Raw genomic sequence first — 25,282 nt, 5'->3', positions numbered from 1 at the left:
GGCGACCTTACCAGACCGAGCGGTGGCTGGCACTGGAGAAGAACACGGCAGGCGGAGGCTGAGGTGGATGGGGCTGGACGACGACTGGCGGGACGGGTTCAAAGGGCTCAAGGCGGTGGTGTTGGCGGTGGGGAGCATCTGGTAGTGGCAGGACGGCGGCGGAGCGCACCGGCGACCGAGAGCGCGGTGAAAAAGCAGAGCGACGGGTGAAATGGATAACTCCAACGGCGGGAGCGGTAAATATATGAAATTTTCACCGCCTTCCCAACCACCACCTCCTGCTTGCTAGCCTGATCTCGTGTTGCTTGCCTTTGCTGGCGCTCCCCCTTCTTTTCCCCAAATTCACCCGAAGGTCAACTCAAAATTTTCAAGCTCTAGGATTTCCTTTAAGCAAAGTTGTAGAGGATCATTTGGTCTACATTTGATTAATTTGCATCGAGGACCAAAGACCACTCTATCACCGTGAATTTCAGCCTCGAAATCGAGCTAGGGTTTGGTTCTGTCAGAGCTCAAGTGCCAACCTTTCAGTTTCGTCAGTAACTCTTAAACAGTCCATGGCTTAATCTTTGAGCTCTAATTCAACTACTCAAACTCAGTTTATTTTGCCCAACAGCTACTGGAACTGGTTAACCACATGACAGGGATTCCATTTTGCATGTTAAAACCCAACCTTCGCACATAGAATTTTCCACAATTTTGAGCCAAAGATGTTCATTCCTCACTGTCCTTAGAACTACTGCCATTCAGTTTCGACAGTCAATATAAACAATGCAGCTTTCAAACTTTGAGCTTCCCAAAAAATTTAAATTCTTTTCTTTACTTGTCCAACAACATGCTCAAGATGTTCACCGGACATTACAGCCCACTTGGGGTCCAAAACCTTTCAAAGTGAATATGAAAAATCCTCAAGAAATAAATTTCAATGTTGCATACTTGACACTGTTTTCAGACGCAAATTTTTCAGATTGTGAACCTAATTTCCAATCAACCCCTTTGACTATGAATTTGAGATACCCATGACTTGAATTTGACTTCAAAATTGATGTCTTTGAATTCTAAATACCTTCAAGGATTGATTCCATATTTTTTTCAATTTTTTCCAAATTTGAATTTTTAGTCAAATTTAACTCAAATTTGACTTTGGTCCATAACACCTCCTTTTCATCCAAATTTCACCATTAATACTTTTAACAACTGGTTGTTACAATATCCATGAAAAATTAATTGTACAACCCAATTTATTTGTTACCGATGTACATAGATTTTATACGACTGGGCTTACAACTCTGATAACTTACAAATCGCTGTTCATGTACAACCGTATAATAACCCCATACGTAAAAGTACAAACAGTTTCAGTAAGGGACGGGGATACGAACAGATGGCGGACCAGATCTCATGTCCTCAAGAATGAGGTCATAAAGCGCTTGAGCTATTGGACCTTCTTGTCCTGTAAATAAAACAACAAACACAATTAGTATTTGATATGTACTCCATCTAAAAAACAAAAAAACACAAGTTTGTATTTTGCTCTTTGGAGTTGCAGTAAGCCAGCAACACGGTTAAAAGCTTTTTAACCTCTGTTGCCGAAAATGATACCTATATGTTGCTACTGTTATACACAAAATCATCAACCCCGCCAATTTACCATCTATTGAAATAGGTATGTGGGAGACCTTTTGATCTCTGTCATTATAATCCGGTTCCTAGGTGGATAGATTTTTTTTCCTTTTTCTCAGATTAATTTGGAAATTTCCTAACATCCAGGGAGTCGACTTCTCCAACAAAAACTAAAAATAGCTGATGAACCAGAACTGTCTACCAATCTCTGGGTGTCCAGAGTGTATTATCACACTAGTGGAAATATGAGCATTAGTCCCGGTTGGTAAGCCTCGTATTTCTCGAAAAACCAACTGGGACTAATCATTCGGGACTAAAGGTCCCCCTCCCGGGACTAAAGACCTCCTTTAGTCCTGGTTAGTATTAACAATCTGGACTAAAAAGTTCCAAAAAAAAAACTGACCCCCCATCCCTGCTCGCCCCCCCCCCCCCCCCCCCCCCCCCCCGCTCCACCTCGACCACCGTACCACCTCCTTGAGCTCCAACTCCACCACAGAGACAATCAAAACAATTAACACTTCACAAATTGAAGCAAGAAACATATATGCTCATCTCACATGACCATCCCCAAGTGAGAACACACAACCAATCAATTCGTACAAGATCTAATTCACAACACATGAGTTCGATTTGATTCACAACACATGGAGGATTCACCAGCACAATCGCAAATTAATCATTCACAAACAAATCACAAACTACAGAATCACTCGCAAACGTAACATTCACCAGCTTCTCGTATCCAAAAGCTCCCCCCACTCGCCATCTTGCCCACACGCGCGCCGACAGCGGCTGGTGGCAGCCAGCACCCTAGGGCCCGGCCGAGGAGGACCCGCGCACCGGCGGCTAGGGAGGGCCACGCACCGGTGGCCAGGGGGCCGGCCGGGGAGGCCCACCGTGCTGGCAGCAAACAATGGAGGAAGGAGAGAGAAGGAGAGGAAGCGTGGAGGGAGAGAGAGGCTGGTGGTGGGTTGGGAAAGAGGATAAGATAGTGGGGAGAGAGATGAGGCCGCCGGTAGGGGTGATAAATTAAAGGCTGGTGCGGAGAGAGTCCATCGAGGGAATAAAGAAAAGGGAGGATATAGTCCCAGTTGTTGGTTTCAACCGGGACTAAAGATCATCCTTTAGTTCCGGTTGGTACCAACCGGAACTAAATGCTCCACCAGATTCCCTCATTGTTCCTAGCCATTACAACTGGGACTAAGGAGGCTCTTTAGTCCCGATTGATAGCCCCCGTCGAAGCTGATTTTTGGACCCGGGACTAAAGCTCTTTTAGTCCCGGATCCGGAAACGACTGAGACTTTTGTAGCTGGATGGAAGATCGTTTGTCTACCAGTGTCATGCTCCACCTATCTATATCAACTTCATACAGTATAGAGTTAAATTTCATCAGACACCGTTGTTATTGTTGAGATGCAGTATGTAATAAGCATGTAGAGCTGTCCTTACCAGAGCCAATTATCTGATCATCCCACTGAACAACAGGTTTGACAAGAATGCCACTCCCAATAAGCATCATTTCGTCAGCCGCCTTACCTTCCTGAACACTCACATTCCTTGATATTATCCTGCTGAGCCTTCCATCAGCTACTAGCTGCTCAGCCAGGGTCAGAACCCGCTTTGCTGTGCACCCACTGAGTATCTTGTCGAAACGGGGCATGAGAAGCTCTTTGCCCGCCGTCACAAAGCCAACGTTCATGTTGGAACCCTCTGCGACAAAGCCCTCATCATCCAACCAAATGCCAGTAAATGCACCATTTTCTTCGCCTTCCAACTTGGTGAGTGCATTCGGCAGGTAATTCACGCTTTTCATGACTGCGAAATGTGACGACTTTATTGGTATAGATGATGTCACCACTTTGCAGCCTGATGGTACTTGTATGGATGGACTTTCAATAACAACAGCATAGAGGGCTGGGTTTGCACAGCCAGATGAAGATAACTGGAAGTCTCCAGGTCCAACAGACAGCCAGTATCTGAGTGAACCTTGAGTGCAGTTTGATACAGTAACAGTTTGAATAAGCATGCTTCTCATTGTTGAGCGACCAAAAGGTAAGGGTATTTTGGCCATCAATGCAGACCTCAGGAAGCGGTCAAGGTGCTGTTCTAATTCATAGAGGTGACTGCATGTAATATGTCAATTCAGAACATAAGGTAATCCTGATCCCTCAATCAAAATTTCAAAGAAATATAGCAAAAAACAAATGTTGCTTTTGCGTTCTAAGTTCTGTAGTTCACATTCACACAAGAAAAATAATACGAGGAAAACCTTCAATAGGTTATTTGTATAGCTGTTATTCTGTTTGAAATGAATGTGCAGTTCATATTTATCTTATACAAGAGCTTACCCATCCATAATAGCCGCAGTATCAAAAACCCCATGACCTCTATGAACCATGTGATCATCGATTGGTATCACCATTGCAGAAGGATCTGTTGTAATTCCACCAAAAATGCTAGAATACATGGCCATGTAATTTTGATTCCTAGCACCAGACGCTTGGAACGTACCAAGCCTTTCAGCAACCTTGAGGGGAAAAGTTATGATTTAGAGTTGAAGTATATCAGTTTTGAGTTTTGAAAGATAATGAAAAGAATAACCTACTTTAACCAAAAATGTAATGAAGATCTAGTAAACAGTCAAAAAAAATTATTTACTAGTATTCATCCTGCTAGAATATCAATTAATGCAGAACCATGTCCAGCTTTCTACAGATATAGTACATCTATTCTTCCAGCATGGCAGAAGGCACAACAGATAACAGATGTTTTAAAGGAATTGATTCATACATTTAAAGTGTGAAGGTGCGGATTTTACCACTTTCCAGTTATTAGTCATAAAATAAAAACAATCCAACTACTCTGAACATACTGTGGTTGTAACAAATGGTTCTAAAAAGACTGACTACACATGAAAGGAACATGGTTTTCATCAGGATGCTAACAGTGGATACACGATGTACAATTGTGCATTGATCTAACAGGAATTAATCAGGAAGAGAGAATAATCATGAATTAAGACAATCTCTCAAAAGAAAAGGAGCATCCAACCATGTGTCCTACAAATGTTATCAAAAGATGTTAATTAAACCTGTGCCACCAATCAATATAAAAGACAAGAAAGCCCACCTCAGAGAAAGACAAGACAGGGACATCGTTTGGATTGATAATTGTCCCAGCCGATGCTGCACAGCAAAGATGCTCTTTAGTTCCAGGAAGAATATATACCAGGGTGAAAGCGGACTTGATGACACGTGCAGGAAGGGTGGTGCAGGTACAATTTGTTTTAACAGCAATGTTGGTTTATTTGGCTATGGCGACAGAATCGCCATCCTGGGCTATTAAAGCCATTGACAAGATTAGAAGAGGTTTTATTTGGAAGGGTCCAAAGGAAGCAAAGGGAGGGCACTGCCTTATCGCTTGGCCAAAAGTATGTCGCTCACGGGAGCTTGGAGGACTAGGAATCTCTGATCTAAAATCTCTGGGTATTGCCCTAAGAGCAAGATGGCCATGGCTTAAGAAATCTGAACCAAATAAGCCTTGGGCAAGTCTGCCTCTCCAGGTCAGCAAGGAAGTGGACTGTCTCCTCTCCATGGCAGTGGTCACCGAAGTTGGAGATGGCGCCAACACTCTTTTCTGGAGAGACAAATGGCTGGCTGGCAAAAGCATTCAGGACTTGGCACCAAAGGTTTATGCCTTGGTGTCTAAAAGAAAGGCAAGTAGGCGCACAGTTTTGGAAACCATGATTAATGAAAGGTGGTTAGAAGATATTCAAGGTGAAATTTCCTTGGAAGGCCTAATGGAGTACCTGGAGTTATGGGATGTGATTTCTGAGGTCGAGCTTCAAGTGGGGGTACAGGATAAACACATTTGGAGGCTTTCTAACTCAGGACAATATACAGCAAAGTCAGCATATGATGCTCTTTTTCAGGGAACCATTCAATTCAGACCATATGAGAGAATTTGGAAGTCTTGGGCACCATCCAAATGCCGTTTCTTCATGTGGTTGGTTGCTCACAAGTGCTGGACAGCTGATCGGTTGGCACAACGAGGCCTTCCCCATCCAGATAAATGTCTGTTGTGTGATCAGGAGGAGGAGAACATCCAACATCTGCTCATTGGGTGTGTGTTTGCAAGACAGTTCTGGTACTCCCTCTTCCATCGAGTTGGCTTCTCCTGTCTTGCTCCGACGCCCACTGAGTCAGGGGCGGATCTAGGGCCCGGGCTGCAGCCTGGGGCGACCCCATGTAGCCCCTTTAACATATGTGGTGTTTAGCTAAAAACTATGATCTCAATTAGAGAAAAGGAGGCTCAGGAGGTGTGAATCAGCAGCTCAGCCTGAGACGCAGTCCCGTTCTGGATCCGCCCCTGCACTGAGTCGTCCTTTGATGCATGGTGGGAAAGGGTTGAAGCAGCTGTCTCTGGTGACGCATGTAAAGGAATAAACTCCCTCATCATTCTTGGAGCTTGGTGCATCTGGAAGCACTGCAATGCACTGCGTCTTTAATGGAACTGCTCCAAGCGTTGGTACTGCCTTGAGCCAAGCCAGGGATGAAGCCCAGCTGTGGGCCATGGCAAGAGCTAAGGTCCTTTCCTTGCTCTTGGTTAGGGATGTTGGTTAGGCTGCTGTCCCAGGTCTCAGGTCGATCTTTTCTGTAAAAAGGCGATTAAGTCTCTCTAACTAGTGAGGGGGGGGGGGGGGGTATGACTCATTTCTTCGTCTATATTAATACAATAATATGCAGTTCTCCTGCGTGTTCGAGAGAAAAAATATATTTCTGAGGTTTGCATGGTACACCGGTGTCATTTTTAGTAGTTACATTTAATTGCATAATGCATTTCTGTCTAATGTCTATGCCCCCAGCACCCTCTTCCGTTTCCCCTTGTATAATGTACTACATAAAAAGCAATCATAATGAGAGAAAATCAACAACCTTTACCATATGAAAAAATGATAGCAACCAATTTTATCAGGATCTTTCTGTTCTTTTTTCATCTAGAAAAAAAAATCCTCCCAGAATAATCTTAAATTTAAAAGCAACCTTGTAGAAGGTATTTAAAGTGGGACCACAGATACACTCTTCAAAATGTGTTCTTGTGTATAGAATTCACCATTATTCAAAATATCCAACCATTTCCAGCCCATCCCAATCAACGAGAAAATGACAGGGGGTCAGGATGAGTTGGTAGCAATCCTTGACAAAAAGCTGCCGGCCTCAAATCACCATCACAGGATCATCATCAAATAAAGCCACCAACAAGCCAACAACCGAAGTCCCTTGTCACTTGTCAGCATGAACTCACCCACACTCCACCGGAAGAACACAACTAAATGCCTCTGCCTACTTGGAATTATTCAGATTCCATCCGGAAATGTGTACCATTACGCATATCCCGTCAGAAATACATGGCTCGAGCCCCAAGAGCTCGAGTTTGAAGATAATCGCGCGAAGAGGATTTGCATAAATGATAAATTCTTCAACGACAAGTCTCCCCTACGACTTGAGAAAGAGTGGGTCTGTAACAAAAGTTATTACCTCATATACTAAATGAAACCCAACCCTCATGCGAAACCTACAGAGGCTCGATCGAATTCGAATCAGCGAGGAACTTGAAAACTGATGCAAACTGCTGCTACAGTATTTGAAATAAACCCCAGGAGAACAAAACGCACAAGTACGCTACCCCTACAGCCCTCGAGCCACTGTTGAAAGGCCTATCGCAAGATACACTCACCGGCCTTGTTGTCCGAGCCCGTGGCTGCCCTGACCACCGCCGCCGCTCCCCTCCACGACCGCGAAGGGGGACCTCCGGCGGCTCCAATCGACGGCAGCAAGGTCGTCCTCCGCGGCAGGGAAGCGGAAGAGCGAGGCGAGGGCGAGACCCGGTGGCCGGTGGCTGCCGCGGCCGACGGAGTGGCAGGGAAGTGAGCCATCGGGCTCTGAGAAGTGGGGTGGAGTGGAACGGGGGCCGGGGCTAACTGCTGAGGAGGCGGACGTTTCCTCGTGCTCGTGGTCTGCGTCCCAGAGACACGACGACTTTTCTGTTTTGTCCCGTCCTAGTGGGCCCAATCGTGGGGGGCCACTTGTCATATTCGAACTTCCTCGGGCCGGTGTTTGGCTAATTGGCTTCGTTGGAATATTTGCTGCCAAGGTTGACCCACCCATCTTTGGATAGTGCTCTCCGAAAGCAATTATGATACCGTTTGGTTATTCAGGTCACAACGAATGTTTAGATCCTAATTAAAAGTATTAAATATAGATTAATTACAAAATCAATTTCACAGTTAGAAACTAATTTGCGAGACAAATCTATTAAGCCTAATTAGTCCATGATTTGACAATATGTAACTATTAAACCTAATTAGTCCATGATTTGACAATATGGTGCTACAGTAAACATATGCTAATGATGAATTAATTAGATTTAATAGATTCATCTCATGAATTGGCCTCCATTTGTGTAATTAGTTTTATAATTAGCTCATATTTAATCCTCCTAATTAACATCTGAATATTCGATGCGACATAAACTTTAATCCGGACTAAAGAACCAAACACCCCCTATGATTATGAAATGCAGTAGCTTCACAATGCATATTCAGGGTGCCATGTTGATGATCAAATCAGTTAAAATAGTTCTACGTTTTCGCCGGCTCAGAAGACATGGAGTTCAGGAACGCTATATGCAGTGGGGTACAAAAAGATGCTAACATTTTAACAGACTGCAACTCCGATAAACCCTCGTCTAACTACACGACACCCCCCTCACCACCCGAGTTTTCTTCCCTGCACATGAGAAGAATAAGGCAAACACATGGGGAAATTACATGATGCGAGGAGCACCGGCAAGAGCTAGTTGCTGTTCAGCTGCCGATGCTGGTGCTCAGTTAATCTCCGGCATGCCACTCGCCAGCAGTAGTGCAAGGTCACCGCAGCCATGACCAACAACAGAGGAGTACCAATGAGGCAGCCCCCTGGGGTGAGGTTAACAAGTGTCTGCAATGAGCACATGGTACGATAACGTCAGGCGCAAGTTCAGCAGTGCATTGTCACTGATGAAAGCAACAAACCCATACAGAGCCTAAATTTGACTTGGCCTCTATGACCTTGAATAAAAATACTCAGGTTAAATCAACATAGTGTTACTGCAAGTTTACTAGATGGGCAGAAGTTAAGTTCAATGTAAACATTGTCTTAATGAAACCAGAGATTGCACATTCATTTCACGAGTTACTTTTAGTTAGCAGCAACCATTCGTTACTTCTCACATTCAACTTTCATCAATTCAAAACTTCACTTTGATTTTATGGAGCATAATTTTATAAATGCAAGTTTTTTATAAAGAAAAGTAAATTAGAAGGACCCAATATATGTAGCACAATATTAAAGCCTGCTCCTGGAGTTGTGGACTGTTCCTATGTTCAGGTTGGTAGAGGAAAAAATGAATGCTATACACAAACTCATGATAATAATAAGAAATATAAATTTGTTCAAGCATTATTAACATTTCATTGAAGTGAGAAACCGGTAACCAGCACATGATCTTGAGAAACAAAGTACAAGCAGCACAACAAAAACAAAAAAGGACTAGTTCTTACCATTACAGCAGCAGTCAAATGAACAACTGGGACAAAGATTTGGTCACTTTTCTTCCTCTCATCGTATGCGTTAAAAGCAATGATCATTGAGAAGGTATGGATGACCAAGAATCCAAGTGCAATAAGGGCTGAAAAATAGCATATAGAGATAACGGTGATTATTATGCAAAACAAACTCAGAACATCATGATTGGAGTCAAATACAACTAGACATGGGAGCAACAAAATATGCTGACAACATGACAAATAAATGAGCATCAAAGCTGGAAGAAACATTTTACAAATGTGTTTTCCCAACTAGAATGAATTCTTATATTCCTTTCCTTGGTGAGAAGTCATATTAGGTACTAAGGGGAAAAAACACTTGCCTGACGCAAGGAAAAATGGCATCTTTGAGCACCTTTCAACATAAAATGTGGCTTGACCGAATGCTGGAGTCAAAAGGCTGAGACAGAAAAAGACTGCATGAGCCACTCCATGACCTAAACCACCAGCTGCACAAACAATTTCAGACAGAAGTGTATGAGCAGTAGGAATTATAATCTGTGGCAACCTAGACAGATAGCCAAAAACAATGCTTCAACAAATCAGTAAGAAAATGCACATCCTCAGATTTAAAGTATTCAGTCGAGTTAGCAATGCAAGCTAACCCTAAGTTATGAAGACTTTCTAGTTTGAAATCAACAATGCAGAAGAAGAGAAACTGAGTTTGCTCTGGTATGAGCACAAATTTGACAGCGCTGGCAAGCACTTATTAGCCTACATAACCTTGTTAGAATCAGTCCCCATAAAAAAAACAAGAAAAGATATGCTAGAGGATTATAAATAACATGGCATGGAAATCTTTCTGTGAAAACAAATTGCAATGTTTGGCCCTTCTACAAAACAGGGGCATAATTTGGCAAATATACAGGTGCAACTACAATATGTATACTTTGACTTTAAAACTCTGGGCAAAAGATGAGGCAGCAACAGAGAAATAATTTCTTTGAAATGCAAGGCGAAACAATTTGTCTTCCTTGAACCACAAAAGATAATTTCCATCTTGTATCACATTAACTTACCTAAAGAAATTAGCATCTTGTCTGTCAAACTAAGACGTGGCTTAGAAATTCTATCTGCAAAGGCATCTAACATCTCTTCCATCTTCCTGGAAAAGTTGTTTACATAAGCACAGCAGATAAGAACACTAATTATCATAAAGAGGGGAGCATCAACTTCTATTATGGTTTACCTACTTGTAAAGCCTCCAAAACACAAGACGAGTGCCTTCTTGCAAGGCAACAGATGTAAGGATCAGAATTGCATATGCCCACCAAGTTCCTGATTTTATAGGAAGAAATCCCCTCCATATTCCCGAGAGGACTATCAAACTTATAAGCCAAAACAAGGTGCTGCATGAAAGAATAAAGCAAAAGTCTACATTTAAAACATGATAATATCCTTACATTTCAAAGTTTATAAGAGAACATATAATAGACTAAAGTATTTCAGGTGCAGGCACTAAAGAACATAGGGTAGCAATGCTGGGGAACGGGGCACTCACCATAGTGCAATTGAGGCCTGAATTCAACATGGATAAAGAGAAATGGGTTTCTAGTTTCCTTCACCAGGTTTGTAAACTGATCATTCAAACGTAGAGGATAGAGTTGACTAATATTTTTCTTTCAAACTAATCCATTATCTTGGAAACAAAAATAACTAATCATATTTCTTTTGGGAACTAGTCCAATGACAGAGGACAGTAAAGATTTTTCCTAACCAACCCAGACAGCATGTGTATCCAATCCACTGATAAGGAGGTTATCAGTCATCATTAAAAGAATACCAGTCTACTCTTTTCAAAAAAAAAAAAAAAAAGAATACCAGTCTACAACTTAAAATAGCAAAACGTACAAGTTATCAAGTTAGATCATAACCTTGAAGGTAATGGATGAGTCCAAAGTCTAAAAGGCCTCACTTAATTAGGAGTACAGCCCCCCCCCCCCCCCTCCCTCCCTCCTAGCATTGCTCTGTTTTGGACTGTCGAACTAAAGTTCTGATAATAGGTAATAGCAAGGGATGGAATTATTGATGCTTAGATCCCATTGAGCCCTTACGTGTTGTTTGAAAAGTGCCAGGCAGATGGCAGATATCTCTGCTGAGGTATTTCCTTTTGCATCTACAGTAAACTCTATCTGCTGGCTAGAAATGACATACAAAAGGATGATTGGCCAAAGTCACACAAAGCATTTATAAGTACAAGAGAATGTTTCCTCAAAAATGTAAATACACATGTCTGCTTAGGTTTTTCTTATTTATGTCTAGCTCAATTTTATAGAAGTTAGCCACTCACTGATACCAGCAAGCACTGAACCTTTATATATTCAACATCTCCAATGTAGAGTGTGCCAATGTAAATTAGGTGAATGCCGAAACCAAGAAAAAAAGATGACATGGAACTCTAGGGAGTACCATATGCAGGATATTCAAGTTTTACAGGTCTGAATTCCCATAATTCACAAACCAGATTCACAGATATTGAGAATAAAGAAGGTAATCAGGCTCCAAACACTACACAGTAACAGTACACGCCATGGAGCTGACTATAACTAGTAGTATCCGGATCGAGGTCGCGAGCACGGAATCGACCAACCAATCAAAGCGAATAGAATCCGCAGGGAACTGCTAAACCCTAACTCAACTAAACAAAGAGCCGGAGCCGGCCTTTCCCTCGCGGATCCTCACACAGGAACGCCTCAATCAAATGCCTCCCATCTCGACGAACAAACTCTTAGATTTTACCAGAGCGCAACGAACGAAGTGATCCAGACGCAAAGGAAGAAGCTGAAGAAACAGGCGAGGATTTGGGGGAAGACCTGGAGAGGAGGGTGAGGACGAGGAAGGGCTTCCTGGCGACGACGCCGGCGAAGAGGGAGAAGGCGGGGCCCAGCGCGATGAGCGCGTACCCCAGCCCCGACGCCACCGTCATCTCTCCTCTCGCGACCCGGCCTCCGCTCGCCGCCGGCGGGAGAAGAGGGCAGGACAGGCTAGTTTCGGGGGGCAGAGGAATGCTCTGTTCGTGCAGTTTTGTAATGGTTAGACTAACAATGACTACAGTAAATTGTACCACCTCGCCGGTCCAAGCCATTCGACGACCAACATAAGCTGGGGGCTCATTGCCATCGCATTGTCAAACAGAAACACGGAATGGTGGATCGTAAGATTAGTCCGGATTAGGTTTAATGATTTTTAATGGATTGGGTTTCTTCTGGAAGTTATTTAGATTAGTTATTAATAGACTGATTTATCAAATGGTTGCTTTGGTTCGGATTTCTTCTAAGAGGAAATAATTTGAGAGTGGCTGTGGGGTGCATTGGTTTGATTCACAGAACAATTTAAGGATCCAATTTTTGATTTGGGACGAGTTCAACTATATTTTTCGCATGAAATAGCTAATTATTAAACTAAATTATCTCCAACAAATTTCAATCAATTTCATTAAAATTTTAAAGTGTTAAAGGGCAGTTTTAGTTCGAGGGTCCAACTCTTGACGTGGGGCCCACATATATATATATATATATCTAGCTATACTATTTTGCACAAAGTAGCGGACACTTAAATTGAGTCATCTCCAACAAATTTCGATCAATTTCGCTAAAATTTTAAAGTGTGAACGTGAGGTTTTAATTCTAGGGTTCGGCTCTTAATGCGGGGCCCAAATATATGTTTAGACATACGATTTAGCACAAAGTAGTGGGCAGTCAAACCCTATCATCTCCAACAAAATTCGATCAATTTCGCTAAAATTTACTGGCTCTTGACATAGAGCCCACATGTCGGACTCACGTTTATTTCAAATATATATGAGTTTTTTATATGAGCCTATAGGTTTATATAGCAAACCTATAGGTCCTATCAATTAGTAAGGTGGATTGGCTTGGGTTTAGATAATATAAATATGGGGTGAGTTAGGTTGAAAAAATAAATTAACTTGATGTGGATTGGTGTGAGTTAGAGTTGGATTACAATCCAATTAGCAGACCTACGTAAGATCTAGCTAGCTTGTGGTAAACATGCTCAGCAATCCTACCAATTTGCATAATTGAAGAAACTATGTGCATAACATATGCACATGGCTTACTTTTTATCTATACCCTCCGTGTCGAAATATTTGTCGTTATTGACTTTTTCATGCAACGTTTGACTATTTGTCTTATTCAAATATTTATTGTAAATATACGAAAAGATAATTCGTGCTTAGAATACCTACGTTGGTAGAGTAAGTCACAAACAAATTAAATAATACTTACATAATTTTTTAAATAAAACGAATGATCAAACGTGATCAAAAGTTAACAGCACTAGATATTTTGATACGAAGATAGTATACGAAGGTAGTATTATGGAAACTTATTTGCCAAATTTGCCTATCCATCCTTTTATTTGCTGAATTTTGAAAATCATCTACCCTATTATTCACAAACTTGTTTGCTATTTTTTCAATCATCTTCCCCTTTTTATCATGAGTTGGTTATTAATTTTTTTCCATCAATATATCATAGAAATTCTTTGATGAATTTTGACGATCGATCGTCTACCTGTTATTCTCAAAATCGTTTGCTATTTTTTTAATCATCTTCCCCTTTTTCATCATGAGATAAATTTGTTTGTTATACGGGTTTTTGTCACGTCTATATCTACTAATTTAATAATAAAAACTCTTTCCTTCAAGATATAGTAGTTCCCGGTAGGTTCATTAGCTTCCAAATAATTTCCCTTCCTAATTTAACCGATCTTCATTTTCCAACGTACCGTACCATCCAACTTTGTTAGCATTCCTCTACTACATTTCAGCAAAGATATATGAATTTATGATGTGGCATAGTGTATTCTACCTTGCTCGGCATGGTTCCAAACCACCTCTATTCAGGCGATACATGAATTTGTGATATGGCATGCATGCCATAATAATGCTTCGTAGAGGCCCTGTGTTAAATACTACAGTTTGTTTTCATGTCGGAAATGGTCCCGGCTAATGAGCGGTCTCTGAGAACAAGCGTATGACAAAGGGAATCATTAGGGGTATGTTGGGTGGCTATCACACACTTCGTCACACCTTGCCACGCCTCGAGTGCGATGCTGAGCTCTTGCATTTAGTTGCTACCGCTGGTCCGCTGCTTAGGCATGGCAATGACCTGACGTAGGATGCTAGTTCATCTTGCCACCGCTGCTTCGAAAAAACTGTGGTGAATGAATTGCGGCACTTGCAGCGTGGTTGTGGCTCGATGTTATTAGGCGGTGTCTAAACGCACCTTAGTAGATTTGTAATGGTACAGCACAATAGTTCATACACGCCATCGGTAGTCACTCTATATACCCTCTCGAAACCCAAAAAAGATCCCTTAGATATCAATAAAAGTCAGTGCATTCGTAAAAAAGGCTAGTGCTAATGGATTTCAATGAAGAAACAACCTAATGCAACATTTTGGAAGAACCTACGATGAGATCACGTTACTATCACTTAATATTGAGATCACCATATGAGACCCATATGGTTATCCTCTCTTTTGGCCCACATAAATTTAGCCTATTTAGAACTTATGTAGCACTAAGGGGGTGTTTGGTTCCTTGAGCTAAAGTTTAGTCCGTGTCCGATCAAATCTTCGGAGGCTAATTAGGAGAATTAAATATGAGTTAATTATAAAACTAATTACACATACGGAGGTTAATTCGTGAAACAAATCTATTAAGCCTAATTAATCCATCGTTAGCAAATGGTTACTGTAGCAACACATTGTCAAATCATGGACTAATTAGCCTTAATAGATTGATCTCACGAAGTGCAATGGGTTTTGTAATTAGTCTATGTTTCATACTTCTAATTAGTATCTAAATATTCGATGTGACAGGGACTAAACTTTAGGAGCAGGAACCAAACGGGACCTAATAAGTACATATAATGTATTGTTGAGTATCTACTTGTCAAGTATCCCTTTTAAAGTGGTATCTTTATTCGATGTCTAATCATTGCATGCTACTTAGGGTTAATATCACTTAACCTCATATTTATTGACATCAAACGAACTTAACTAAAGTTGAGTTGGTAAAGATGCTCAAGTATCAGAGGCTAAATGAACTCCAACCTCAAGTGCATTATTTGGAAAGACAAGTGACTGGAAATTCAACCAGTAAATATGCCTTAAGATGTTGATATCATAAGCTTGACACCTTCTACGTACAAACATCCGATACTATTAGCTTGCCACTATGATATTTTTTACTGATGCAAGGTATCACCTAAGAGATAAAATGCAATAGCACTTTGCCATCACTATATACTATTGACAAACGAATACAATTCATGCAATCTTGAGTAATGTGTGAACTATGGTCCTCGTTGTTGACCTTTATAATTACATCTCTACTTCAATAAGTTGATGTAATAAAGCGACTCATCAGTGTTAGTTGTCACTGTAACTGAAATGAAAAGAACAAAACATAAAAACTGATTGAGTTTAAGCTCATACGAGCGAGACTAGTGCTAAGCTGCTAATGATACATATCAATGTTAGATCAGTCTAACAATAGTCCATAGAATTATAGGGGTGTGTATATGTTTTGATCATATAAGGTGTGTGTTGATATAACTTTTATTAACATAATAAGTTCGTAATTTTTATATCGTCATGAAACCGACAGTCGAAACTAGAAATACTTTTGATCACGATCAAAATTTCTAATACCGACAGCTAAAACTAGAAATAGTTATGCCCCGATCAAATTTCTAATGCTTTTTTAAAAAATTCACATTCCGAATATTTTTCTCTCTCTAGAACTTAGAGCTCCATGATACGTAAGGTGCCTTTTTAATTTATAAATCCTTATATGTTTCAAATTACTAATGCTTTTACTTTATTAATAAATATCTAAAAGGAATATATTGACTGTTTTTGCCTAACTTTTTGTGTTGACGAGTTGAGACTTGAGAGCCCATAGAGACTCGCGCACACCAGCATTTCTTCCCCTTGCCGTTCCTGCAAGGCAACCGAACCAACCCCCGAAAGCCGAGACCTCCTCACCTGACCATCTTCCCAAATTCTTCCCCCCATGCCGCCGAATCCTCCTCTCCCCCACCCGCAAAACCGCGTCTAGGGTTCTCGCCTCCACCCACCGCGGCCCTACCCTCGTCTCATCCCCTTCCCCTCCCGCACCGCCGCCGCCGCGGCAGATGGCGCTGCTCGGCGACGCGCTGCGGCAGGCGTTCCTGATGCCGCGGCGCGCCTACGCGGCGCTCCGCGACGACGAGCACTCCCTCCCGCGCCTCCGCCGCCCGCTGGCCGTGGCCGCCGCCTGCTGCGTCGCCGCCGCCGTGGCCGCCGCGGCGTGCGTCAGCCTCGGGATCGTATTCCCCGCCGAGCCCGCGGAGCGGCCCTTCTGCCGGGAGCGCCGCATGCTGGAGGCGCTGCCCGCCGCCGCCAGCAGCAGGGAGGAGGAGCCCGAGGCGTACCGCTATCGCGGGGGCGCCTTCTACATGACCACCGCCGAGGCCGCCGACTTCTACTGGATGGTCGTCTTCGTGCCCTCCGCCGTCCTCTTCGGCGCCTCCCTCACCTACCTTGTCGCTGGTGAGCCCACAATCTCGTTCCCCGTTGCTGTGTTTAGTAGCCTCTCTGTATCAGACATTAGGATTGGATGAAAAATCATGGGTTCTGATTGCAATTTGTAGAGACATGTATGCATATATCTAGAACAGGATGTGCCTTTGTCTTGCTTCACCATGTGAACATGAGCATTTTTATTTTTTGATGCTGGTGGTATATTTAATTTGACCTAAGTGGGCATTAGAGGCCTCATTTTGGTTACCAAAATCCTTTGCATTGCCACAGGATGTACCAGCTATTTGAGAGAACCTGTTTTGGATCCATTTATATTTGCACAGTAATACTAGAGTTGGTAGTGGTTCTCGTAACCAGCTAGATTCCACATTGCACAATAACCACAGAACCAGCCTTTACTTCAACTGCAACACACATCTATGTGAAGAAGGTGGCCAAACTTTACACTTGAAAGTTGGATTTACCTGATTGATTTCTTGCACTGCTAATTTCTTGAGGTGATATTTATGGTTAGCTGAAGGGAAGTGATATTTATGCTGCAGTTCATGGCTCTTCATTTGTCTATTATGTAGATGAGTTATGTTGATATAGTTCATGTAGACCTTGTATTAGGCAGGCTTTAATGTCTTTGTTATTCAGTCCTTTTTCCCAGATGAACCATTGGCAGCAATTTAAATTATTTTTTCCCTCTCAAATTGAACACCAAACCAATACTTGCAGGAATGTCTGTTGCATATGCTGCTCCAAGAAGGCATCCCATGATCTGCATTGTTGAGAATAACTTCTGTGCTTCTAGAAGAGGTGAGCGCACCCTTGTCATTTACTTTTATGAGACTTAGATTCTTTTGGTGGCACTAAGAAAGTATGGAGCTAGCTGAGGTCATTCCATCCATTAAGACATTCTGTTAGTTTTCTGGAAGCATACAGTTTCCTGCCCCTGTTTAGTCTATTCTTTGTAGATTGTCATGAGATCTTTCATTCTCTCGCCCTAGAATTACAGAGATCATTATCTTTTCCACCAGAATGGTCTATTACAATCACCTACCATAGATATGGTTTACAAGACAGTCAAGGAAGCCATTAGTTGATAGAATAAATATGTTGTTTCAACATGCACATTTGGCAGTTAACCATTATTAGTAAGCAGAAGTTTGACTGGCACAGATCCTATATTTCCATCTTGAGTAGCTCCTGATGGTATTTCCCGGCACTTCCTGAGTTCCTGTCAGTGTATATTCTACAGAAAGCAAGCTCTACTGTTGTTGTTAACTATCTCAATGAAACTACCATTTATTTGTGACCCGCAGAACCTCACAATAAGTAATTGTGCACTGAAAGAAAACTTGCTACTGTCATAAATTTGTTATCCAATAAGTAATGGTCATGATGATTACAGTTTCATCCGTATTTGTTTCTCCATAATTGTCATTTTCGGTCGATCAACTTGGTCCTATTCCTGCAAGTCTTGACTGTACAATGTTTCGCCCAAAGAAAACATTAACTTTCTTATATACAAATCCTGCTTACATATGGCAACTGTTTTTCCGCTCACGATTTGATATTGCACGTTTTTCGAATTATTTTTTTAGCATAAAGGTTTCCTTTGGTATCCATAAAGAATGCATACATTAAGTGCATCATTGGTACCCAAACTTATAGGGATTTGTTGCTTGTGCTTTGAAATTTGACAATCATTATTTAGATCTCTAAAATTCTATATTTCTATGTTCAGGAATGACCAAATCTGACTTAATCAGCAACTAGCATGACATGGAATATTGACCTGATGTTCCTAAGTAATATAAAAGGAAAGCTAAAAACTTTTCTTCAGATCCAAAGACATCAATATTTATTTAATCTTTGGTCAACTAATAAGCCAATGCCAACCTTTGTACTTTGTTGAACTTATTTGTTCACTTTACTTCTACAAGACTTCTTTCTATTCTTTATACTCTTTTACTTCAATTGGCCCCTCAGTGACACTTGCATATGCAAATCTTTGAATGATATAAGTATTTTTTTTGGGTATCCATTGTGGGTGTGGTGGTGGCAGGACATTGACTGAAAACAGTTGCCGTATGTAAGAGATTTGTACACTAGGAAAATTTAGTGTTATGGAGCAATTCTCTGTTCTGGGTTTCTTGCTGCCATAGTGCAATCACCAATCCACACATATGTGCAGCCTTAGCACTAGAGTATACATGCTTGAGCAACTATGTGCTGAATGTTTTAGCCACTGCATTACAACAGGGAATAAACTTCTTTAAGCAAACATAATTACTACTGCAAAATCATAAACACCGAGGATGAGCTTATATGTTCTATTAGTCCATTTGCTATCAATTTTAATTGCAAATGTTTATTATAGCCACTAGTTCTCTTCTTGTATGTTGAGATGTAGCCACAAATTCATTGATGTATGTTCATTATGAATGAGATTGATTTTTAACGATAACCATTTACTTCTAACTTTGTCTTGTTATAACACCAGAACCAGTTATGAGCCCCCAGTTATTGTTCATGGCCACTTATCGATCACTGTGAGCAAGTGATTTCCAAAATTGTGTTGACTTTGTATGTTGCTGATGTGTAAGCTACTGGTTCTAGTTTATACGTTTACAATGTAGCTTGGTATCAGTATCACCAATCTAGAACCCTAATATGCATGTGCAGGTAATTTCTTGGTTGGGTCACTAATCTCATCTTGGAATTATGCTGATGTGTAAGCTACTGGTTCTAGTTTATACGTTTACATTGTAGCTTGGTATCAGTATCGCCAATCTAGAACCCTAATATGCATGTGCAGGTAATTTCTTGGTTGGGTCACTAATCTCATCTTGGAATTATGCAGGTGGTGTTCGTTGCCTGGCTATACTTAATGCAGTTTTTGCAGTAGTATTTGGTCTCATGGCAATTGTTCTAGGATCAACATTGCTGGCCTTAGGAAGTACATGCTCTGTTCCACTTTTCTGGTGCTATGAAATTACAGCCTGGGGTTTGGCAATTTTATACGGTGGCACAGCCTTCTCCTTGAGAAGGAAAGCCGCAGTTGTTCTTGACGAGGGCGATTACGCTACCCACAATGTGGGTCTAGAGATGCTAGAGTCCAAAATGGAAGTGACTCCAGAGATGCAGCGGCGCATAAACGACGGTTTCAAGCAATGGATGGGTTCGTCCCTTCTTTCTTCTGATGACGAGGATGAAGCCTCGGATGACTATATCGAGCACAATGGTCCTAGCCTGACTGCTTCCGTTGAACAACACAGGCAGGAGAATGATTTAGAGACCTGACTGCTGTATAAATAAATGTACATAGAGTTCCACTTATTGGTTGAGGTTTGGTGTTGTTGTAAATGCCTGGTTCGGGTGCGATTGCTAACAAGTGATTGCTTTTGTTCCTTTTTTCACTAGAGAGAGAGCGGAGAAAATGAGGGAGTAGTTAGCTTCTCAAGTTCCTCTGTTTGGGGTTTCATATTTTGTTATACTTACCACATCCCATTCGCACATGCATAGAAAAAAATAGATAGGGGCATACGTGTATGCACGTTATTTTCTGAAGTCAATGCCATCTGGAAGTCTCATGGCCTCTTTGGCAGGTATCTGGAAGTTGGAAATGCTCAGGCAAATTGAGTCATTCTGTCTCATGGCCTCTTTGGCAGATATCTGGAGGTTGGAAATGCTCAGGCAAATTGAGTCATTCTGTACACGTTTGACGCCGCTAAAAGTACGGTTTCACATTTTCCGCAGATTTATGATACAAGTTGCCCGCGATTTTCGGTTTTTTTTTTTGCTCGCTATAAGCTAAAGTTTGAGCGAGTGCTGTCATTCAGTACAATTTTCTGTGGTGACCTCTGGTTCCCTATTCATTGGACCTTTTGTAAGGGCATCTGGAGCGTGGGAATAACGGGTTCCTAAGCTTCTTGAGGTCGACCTGATACATACCTAGGTCGTCTTAAGGGGATGGTTCCCTATTCATTGGACCTTTTGTAAGGGCATCCGGAGCGTGGGAATAACGGGTTCCTAAGCTTCTTGAGGTCGACCTGATACATACCTAGGTCGTCTTAAGGGGACGTTTAGATACCAGGGGCTTAAACTTTAGTCCTGTCACGTCAGAGGTTCGGATACTAATTAGGAGGACTAAACATAAGCTAATTACAAAACTAATTGCAGAACCTTTAGGCTAAATTGCGAGACGAATCTATTAAGCCTAATTAATCCATCATTAGCGAATGGTTACTGTAGCATCACATTGTCAAATCATGGATTAATTAGGCTTAATAGATTCGTCTCGCGATTTAGCCTAGAGGTTGTGTAATTAGTTTAGATTTAATACTCCTAATTAGTGTCCAAACATTTGATGTGACGGGAGCTAAAATTTAATCTCCTCCTCCCAAACACCCCCTAAGAGAAAAAGCTAAAGACCCATCTCAAGCCAAAGGTCTGGTCTTAAGGAATAAAAAACTCAATGAAGGACGGGGTGGGGGCCACAGGTGCGCAGGAGGCTTGCATGTGGACGAGGTGCGGGCGGACGCGATTTTTTTATCCTGAAACCGGACCCACCCCTAAAGACCGGTTCGGTCATATACATAGCAGGCCCAATCTCATCCTACCGTGGGGTCTAGCATTAATATCAGTTAGGTCTTATACACTTCAGATGCCCTAATAATCCTTATATGCATTATAACGTTTGCATTATCTCGCAACTATTCAATCCATGAAAACAAGAGGCACATGGATTTGGGTATGCATAATTCGCAAATCGAAAAGAGAATCTGAGTCAAGAAAAATGATTAGCTTGGAACAAATCAAAGAATACATTGCGTTTTCCTGACTGCAAGTTTCATACATATGCCACAGAGCCCAGGCGTCTCCTCTTCTGGATAACCGCTCTGGAGAGCCATGCCCAAAGTACATTACTAGTAGTTGAGAAAATCAGTAGGTACGCGCAGCTAGCAGCAATCCTCTCAGTGCGTACGCAGACCAAAATAATCACCCTCTTCTTCCCCACATCTAGATTCTAGAATCTTCTAGAACGTGGAGGCAAAAGGACAAGGAACAAATCAGTAAGAGATCGAAGAGAACATCATCGATCACTAGTGAGTACGTACGTGCTGCGCCTCAGCTATGTACACGCGTGCAAGAACCGGATCGTTGGATGATCCTCCATGGTCGTCATCATCTTCTTTGCCGGGAAGATCGACCACCCGTGGTGTTGGATCGTAGGCTGAGCTAAGCTTGCTCGCCGGCCGGTCAGTGGCGCGCGGAGGGGCTCCTCATGCCGCCGGAGGAGAGGCTGTCGACGTAGGAGAACTTCTTGGTGGGGGCGATGCTGGGCGCCTTCTTGAGGAGCTTGGCCTCGCCGTCGGGGTCGAGCGTGCCGTCCTCCCTGCGCTTCATCAGTTCGTCCTGGTCGAAGTGCCAGCCCATGAAGTCGAACAGCGTCATGGACGCGGGCGCCTCGTTGAGCTTCTCCAGCTCCTCCTTGGCGTCCAGCTTCCTCGCCGCGGGCGGCGCCTCCGCCGTCTCCAGCATCCGCCGCGCCGCCTCGCTCGCCGTCAGGTTCTGCGCCGCCGCGTCCGCGCCCAGCACGTCCTCGATGCGGGACATCACGCTGTATGCCAGGCTCTCCAGCACGCGCGAGTAGCTCTCCAGGAGCGCGTACCCGACGTCCTGATCAAGTTGCAGCGGCCATGGATTATATATTCATACATATACATACATACATATACATATATTTCAAATGACGTGGCAAGAAAGAAACAAGATGGAGAGCGTACCCTGTTGTACTGGATCTTGGAGATGTCGAGCTGCGACTGCGGCGTGCCGGGGAACTGGAGCTTGAGGAGGTGGAGGATGGTCTCGGCGCGCTCCTCGAACTGCTCGCGCTTCTCGAAGCTCACGATGGAGCTCCACGACGACTTGGAGTCCTTGGTCTGCATCTTGCGCTTCCAGATCACGGTGGAGGCCTCGATGCGGTTCTTGAGGTCCAGCACCTTGTGCTCCGTCGACAGGTCCATCCCGGCAAGGAACTCAAGCGGGTCGAACGTCTCCTCGGTGATGCTCCGGTAGATGGCGTCGCCAAGGCTCGTCTTCCCTTTCTGCATTCAATTGCGTTCATTGTTCATTCATGGTCATGTCAATACAACCAATTAATATGCAGTGGTTTTAAGTTTTAACATGCTTTCATTTGAGAGGTGATTGAATTGTTGATCCGAGAAGGGACTTTGCCTTTGGGAGCGACTCGATGTAGATCTCCGGGATCTCCATCTCCACGAGCACCTGCGCGTTGATGGCCATGGCCGCCTTGAGCACCTGGTTGACGCACTCCTTCTGGTACTGCAGCCACTTGCGGGTCACGTCCGACAGCCCCTCCGACGGCACCTTCACCGTCGGCATCCACCACTTGTCGTCGTCGCGCTTGTTGTCGCCGCCCTTCTCGTACCAGAACTCGGTCTGGTCCACGAAGTTGTCCATGTAGCCCTGCATCCCATCCATCCATCCCGTATTTGTTGATCGATCGAACATTGCATAATCCATCAACAAGAGCAGATCGAGAACGAAGCTAGCAACACTCACGATGAGCATGGCGTCCAGCTTTCGCAGCGCGGGGATGTTCATCGCGAGGTCGCGCCGCTGCGCCGTCGACATGATCTGGCAATGCCAAGAACAATAATGGACGTACGTGTCAAGATCAATTTTGTTACCGTAGGCATGAATTAACTGAAGGGACGTCGCCGGAAACCAAAATAAAAGGAGAACCTCCATGGTGGTGCCGTTCTCCGCGGTCTGCCTGGTGGGCACGAACTCGACGATGTGGTCGGTGACGGAGAGCAGCCAGCCGACCTCCCTCTTCCAGCGCTCCTTGGTGTCGGGCGCCATGGGCTCCAGCTTGCGGTGCTCGCCGAAGACGGAGGCCGCCAGGTTGGTGACGGCGTTGGAGAGCGCGAGCGCGGACGACACGCCCTTGCCGGTGCCGGACATGTCCTCGCCCAGCAGGAGCTTGGCGAACTTCTCCTTCATCGTGTCCAGCTCTGGACGAGATCCCAAAACAATCCAAGCAAGAATCGCATCATCAGATCACCAAACTGGCCATCATCATCAGAATCCAAGCTGAAAGGCGTGTGTGTACCTGAGGGCGGCCCGTCGCGGGCGAGCCGGGACCGCGCCGCCCCCGCGGCCGCCGCGCGGCCGTTGGGCAGCGGCGGCGTGCCGCCGGCGCCGTTGCCAAGGGACTCGTGCATCTCGGCCGTGTTGCTGCCGGTCCTGTGGAGGTGGTGGTGGTGCTCTTGTTGGTTGCTGTTGCTGCCGTGCGATCCGGTCTTGTCAAGGCTGTGGCCGCGCCGGAGGAAGCGCACCATCACCCAGCCCACCGCCTCGAGCTTGGCGCGCAAGGCGTGGGCGCGCGGGACCCGGCGGTCTTGCACCGCCGCGCCGCCTCAGGAGGCGCCAGCTGGCGACGCCGGACGGCCGGTACCAAGAACGCGCGCCGCCGCACCCGCGGACGCTCCCCTCACCTCACCGCACCGCCTCCGGGCCGACGACGACCGATCGATCCCACGGCGACGGCGGCGGCGGCGGCGGGAGCTCAGGCAAAGGGAACAGCTAGCAGCGGGAGGTAAGGGAATGGGGAGAGGACATGTCGCACACGACGGCCGGGGGGAATGAATTAGGCGAGCGACCCGGCCGGCCGATGACTAAATGGGGGGAGGGCGGCGGCCCTGGCTAATTTAAGCGGGGCACGAACGTGCGGCGCATGTCGTCGGCCGGGTCGGGGAGGCGGGGATTCTAGGTTTTTCTCGTGCGCCCCCTTCTCCCCCGTGGCGGTGGAGGTGGTCGGTAGCTGGGGGCCTTTGCTTTGTTTAGAGGTCGGAGGTGGGAGGCGAGGTGGAGGGGACGGAGAGGGAGGAAGCCCGGGAAAAACGGCGGGACAACGCTGCTGCCCACTCCTTCGCGCCAAATCCACTCCACCGGATTGGTGCGGGGTGCCGTGCGTCGGTCAAGCTGGTTGTCAATGGAGTACTGACCGTCTGATTGCTCTGATCTGACGGTCCACATGGTGGGGCTTGGAACCAAATTGTGTCTACGTGGCTTTGTTTTTTTGGAATCTTTGGTTACATTTGCTTATTTTTAGCACGTGTCACATCAAATGTTTAGATACTAATTAGGAGTATTAAACGTAGATTATTTACAAAATTCATTACATAAGTGAAGGTTAAACGGCGAGACGAATCTATTAAGCCTAATTAATCCATCATTAGCAAATGTTTACTGTAGCAACACATTGTCAAATCATAGACTAATTAGGCTTAATAGATTTGTCTCGCCGTTTAGCCTCCACTTATGTAATGGGTTTTGTAAATAGTCTACGTTTAATACTCCTAATTAGTATCTAAACATTCAATGTGACGGGTGCTAAAAATAAGTCAGAGGAACCAAACCAGGCCTTTGTCTTGTAACATTGAGA

General features: G+C 44.0%; 4 protein-coding genes across 5 annotated transcripts; 1 reads left to right on the top strand and 3 right to left on the bottom strand.

Moving 5' to 3' along the window:
• Positions 1-1,158: 1,158 nt before the first annotated feature.
• LOC117864284 (D-amino-acid transaminase, chloroplastic) lies at positions 1,159-7,650 on the bottom strand. 2 transcript variants are annotated; one of them, XM_034748334.2, is made up of 5 exons: positions 7,357-7,650; positions 4,750-4,805; positions 3,969-4,147; positions 3,070-3,743; positions 1,159-1,450 (listed from the first exon to the last, which is right to left on the bottom strand). In XM_034748334.2, the coding sequence occupies exons 1-5, from the start codon at positions 7,553-7,555 to the stop codon at positions 1,356-1,358; spliced, it is 1,203 nt and encodes a 400-aa protein (XP_034604225.1). In that variant the 5' UTR covers positions 7,556-7,650; the 3' UTR covers positions 1,159-1,355. The 2 variants fall into 2 exon arrangements, with proteins under 2 accessions (XP_034604225.1, XP_072148654.1); XM_072292553.1 differs by lacking the exon at positions 4,750-4,805 and having other exon boundaries at positions 7,357-7,485.
• A 556-nt stretch (positions 7,651-8,206) lies between these two features.
• Positions 8,207-12,301, bottom strand: LOC117842042 (gamma-secretase subunit APH1-like). The gene is made up of 6 exons (XM_034722419.2): positions 12,079-12,301; positions 10,459-10,614; positions 10,285-10,370; positions 9,589-9,714; positions 9,221-9,348; positions 8,207-8,618 (listed from the first exon to the last, which is right to left on the bottom strand). Exons 1-6 carry the CDS (start codon positions 12,189-12,191, stop codon positions 8,475-8,477), a joined length of 753 nt encoding a protein of 250 aa, XP_034578310.1. The 5' UTR covers positions 12,192-12,301; the 3' UTR covers positions 8,207-8,474.
• A 3,916-nt stretch (positions 12,302-16,217) lies between these two features.
• LOC117839975 (uncharacterized) lies at positions 16,218-20,417 on the top strand. Its single transcript, XM_034720430.2, has 3 exons — positions 16,218-16,827; positions 17,539-17,619; positions 19,670-20,417. The coding sequence occupies exons 1-3, from the start codon at positions 16,431-16,433 to the stop codon at positions 20,107-20,109; spliced, it is 918 nt and encodes a 305-aa protein (XP_034576321.1). The 5' UTR covers positions 16,218-16,430; the 3' UTR covers positions 20,110-20,417.
• Positions 20,418-21,608: 1,191 nt separating this feature from the next.
• On the bottom strand, positions 21,609-24,786 carry LOC117863459 (rop guanine nucleotide exchange factor 12). The gene is made up of 6 exons (XM_034747165.2): positions 23,948-24,786; positions 23,578-23,849; positions 23,395-23,469; positions 23,047-23,298; positions 22,596-22,916; positions 21,609-22,488 (listed from the first exon to the last, which is right to left on the bottom strand). Exons 1-6 carry the CDS (start codon positions 24,174-24,176, stop codon positions 22,069-22,071), a joined length of 1,569 nt encoding a protein of 522 aa, XP_034603056.1. The 5' UTR covers positions 24,177-24,786; the 3' UTR covers positions 21,609-22,068.
• Positions 24,787-25,282: the final 496 nt, after the last annotated feature.

The sequence above is a fragment of the Setaria viridis genome, chromosome 1 (assembly GCF_005286985.2).
Source record: "Setaria viridis chromosome 1, Setaria_viridis_v4.0, whole genome shotgun sequence".
NCBI classification, from domain to species: Eukaryota; Viridiplantae; Streptophyta; class Magnoliopsida; order Poales; family Poaceae; genus Setaria; species Setaria viridis.
The sequence above is the reverse complement of the archived record's forward strand: the minus strand, read 5'-3'. Positions and strand labels throughout refer to the sequence as shown.

Bases quoted from the DNA above. Each gene is read 5' to 3' on its own strand.
- LOC117864284 (XM_034748334.2), bottom strand. From the start codon at position 7,555: ATGGCTCACTTCCCTGCCACTCCGTCGGCCGCGGCAGCCACCGGCCAC. The intron at 4,806-7,356 runs GTGAGTGTATCT...TTTGCTGTGCAG, and splicing joins GGGCTCGGACAACAAGGCCG to CATCGGCTGGGACAATTATC. The intron at 4,148-4,749 runs GTGGGCTTTCTT...TTTCCCCTCAAG, and splicing joins CTGTCTTGTCTTTCTCTGAG to GTTGCTGAAAGGCTTGGTAC.
- LOC117842042 (XM_034722419.2), bottom strand. From the start codon at position 12,191: ATGACGGTGGCGTCGGGGCTGGGGTACGCGCTCATCGCGCTGGGCCCC. The intron at 10,371-10,458 runs GTAGGTAAACCA...CAACTTTTCCAG, and splicing joins GTGTTTTGGAGGCTTTACAA to GAAGATGGAAGAGATGTTAG. The intron at 9,349-9,588 runs GCAAGTGTTTTT...GCTATTTTTCAG, and splicing joins GCCATTTTTCCTTGCGTCAG to CCCTTATTGCACTTGGATTC.
- LOC117839975 (XM_034720430.2), top strand. From the start codon at position 16,431: ATGGCGCTGCTCGGCGACGCGCTGCGGCAGGCGTTCCTGATGCCGCGG. The intron at 16,828-17,538 runs GTGAGCCCACAA...CAATACTTGCAG, and splicing joins CCTCACCTACCTTGTCGCTG to GAATGTCTGTTGCATATGCT. The intron at 17,620-19,669 runs GTGAGCGCACCC...GGAATTATGCAG, and splicing joins CTTCTGTGCTTCTAGAAGAG to GTGGTGTTCGTTGCCTGGCT.
- LOC117863459 (XM_034747165.2), bottom strand. From the start codon at position 24,176: ATGGTGCGCTTCCTCCGGCGCGGCCACAGCCTTGACAAGACCGGATCG. The intron at 23,850-23,947 runs GTACACACACGC...GATCTCGTCCAG, and splicing joins CCGCGACGGGCCGCCCTCAG to AGCTGGACACGATGAAGGAG. The intron at 23,299-23,394 runs GTGAGTGTTGCT...GATGGGATGCAG, and splicing joins AGCTGGACGCCATGCTCATC to GGCTACATGGACAACTTCGT.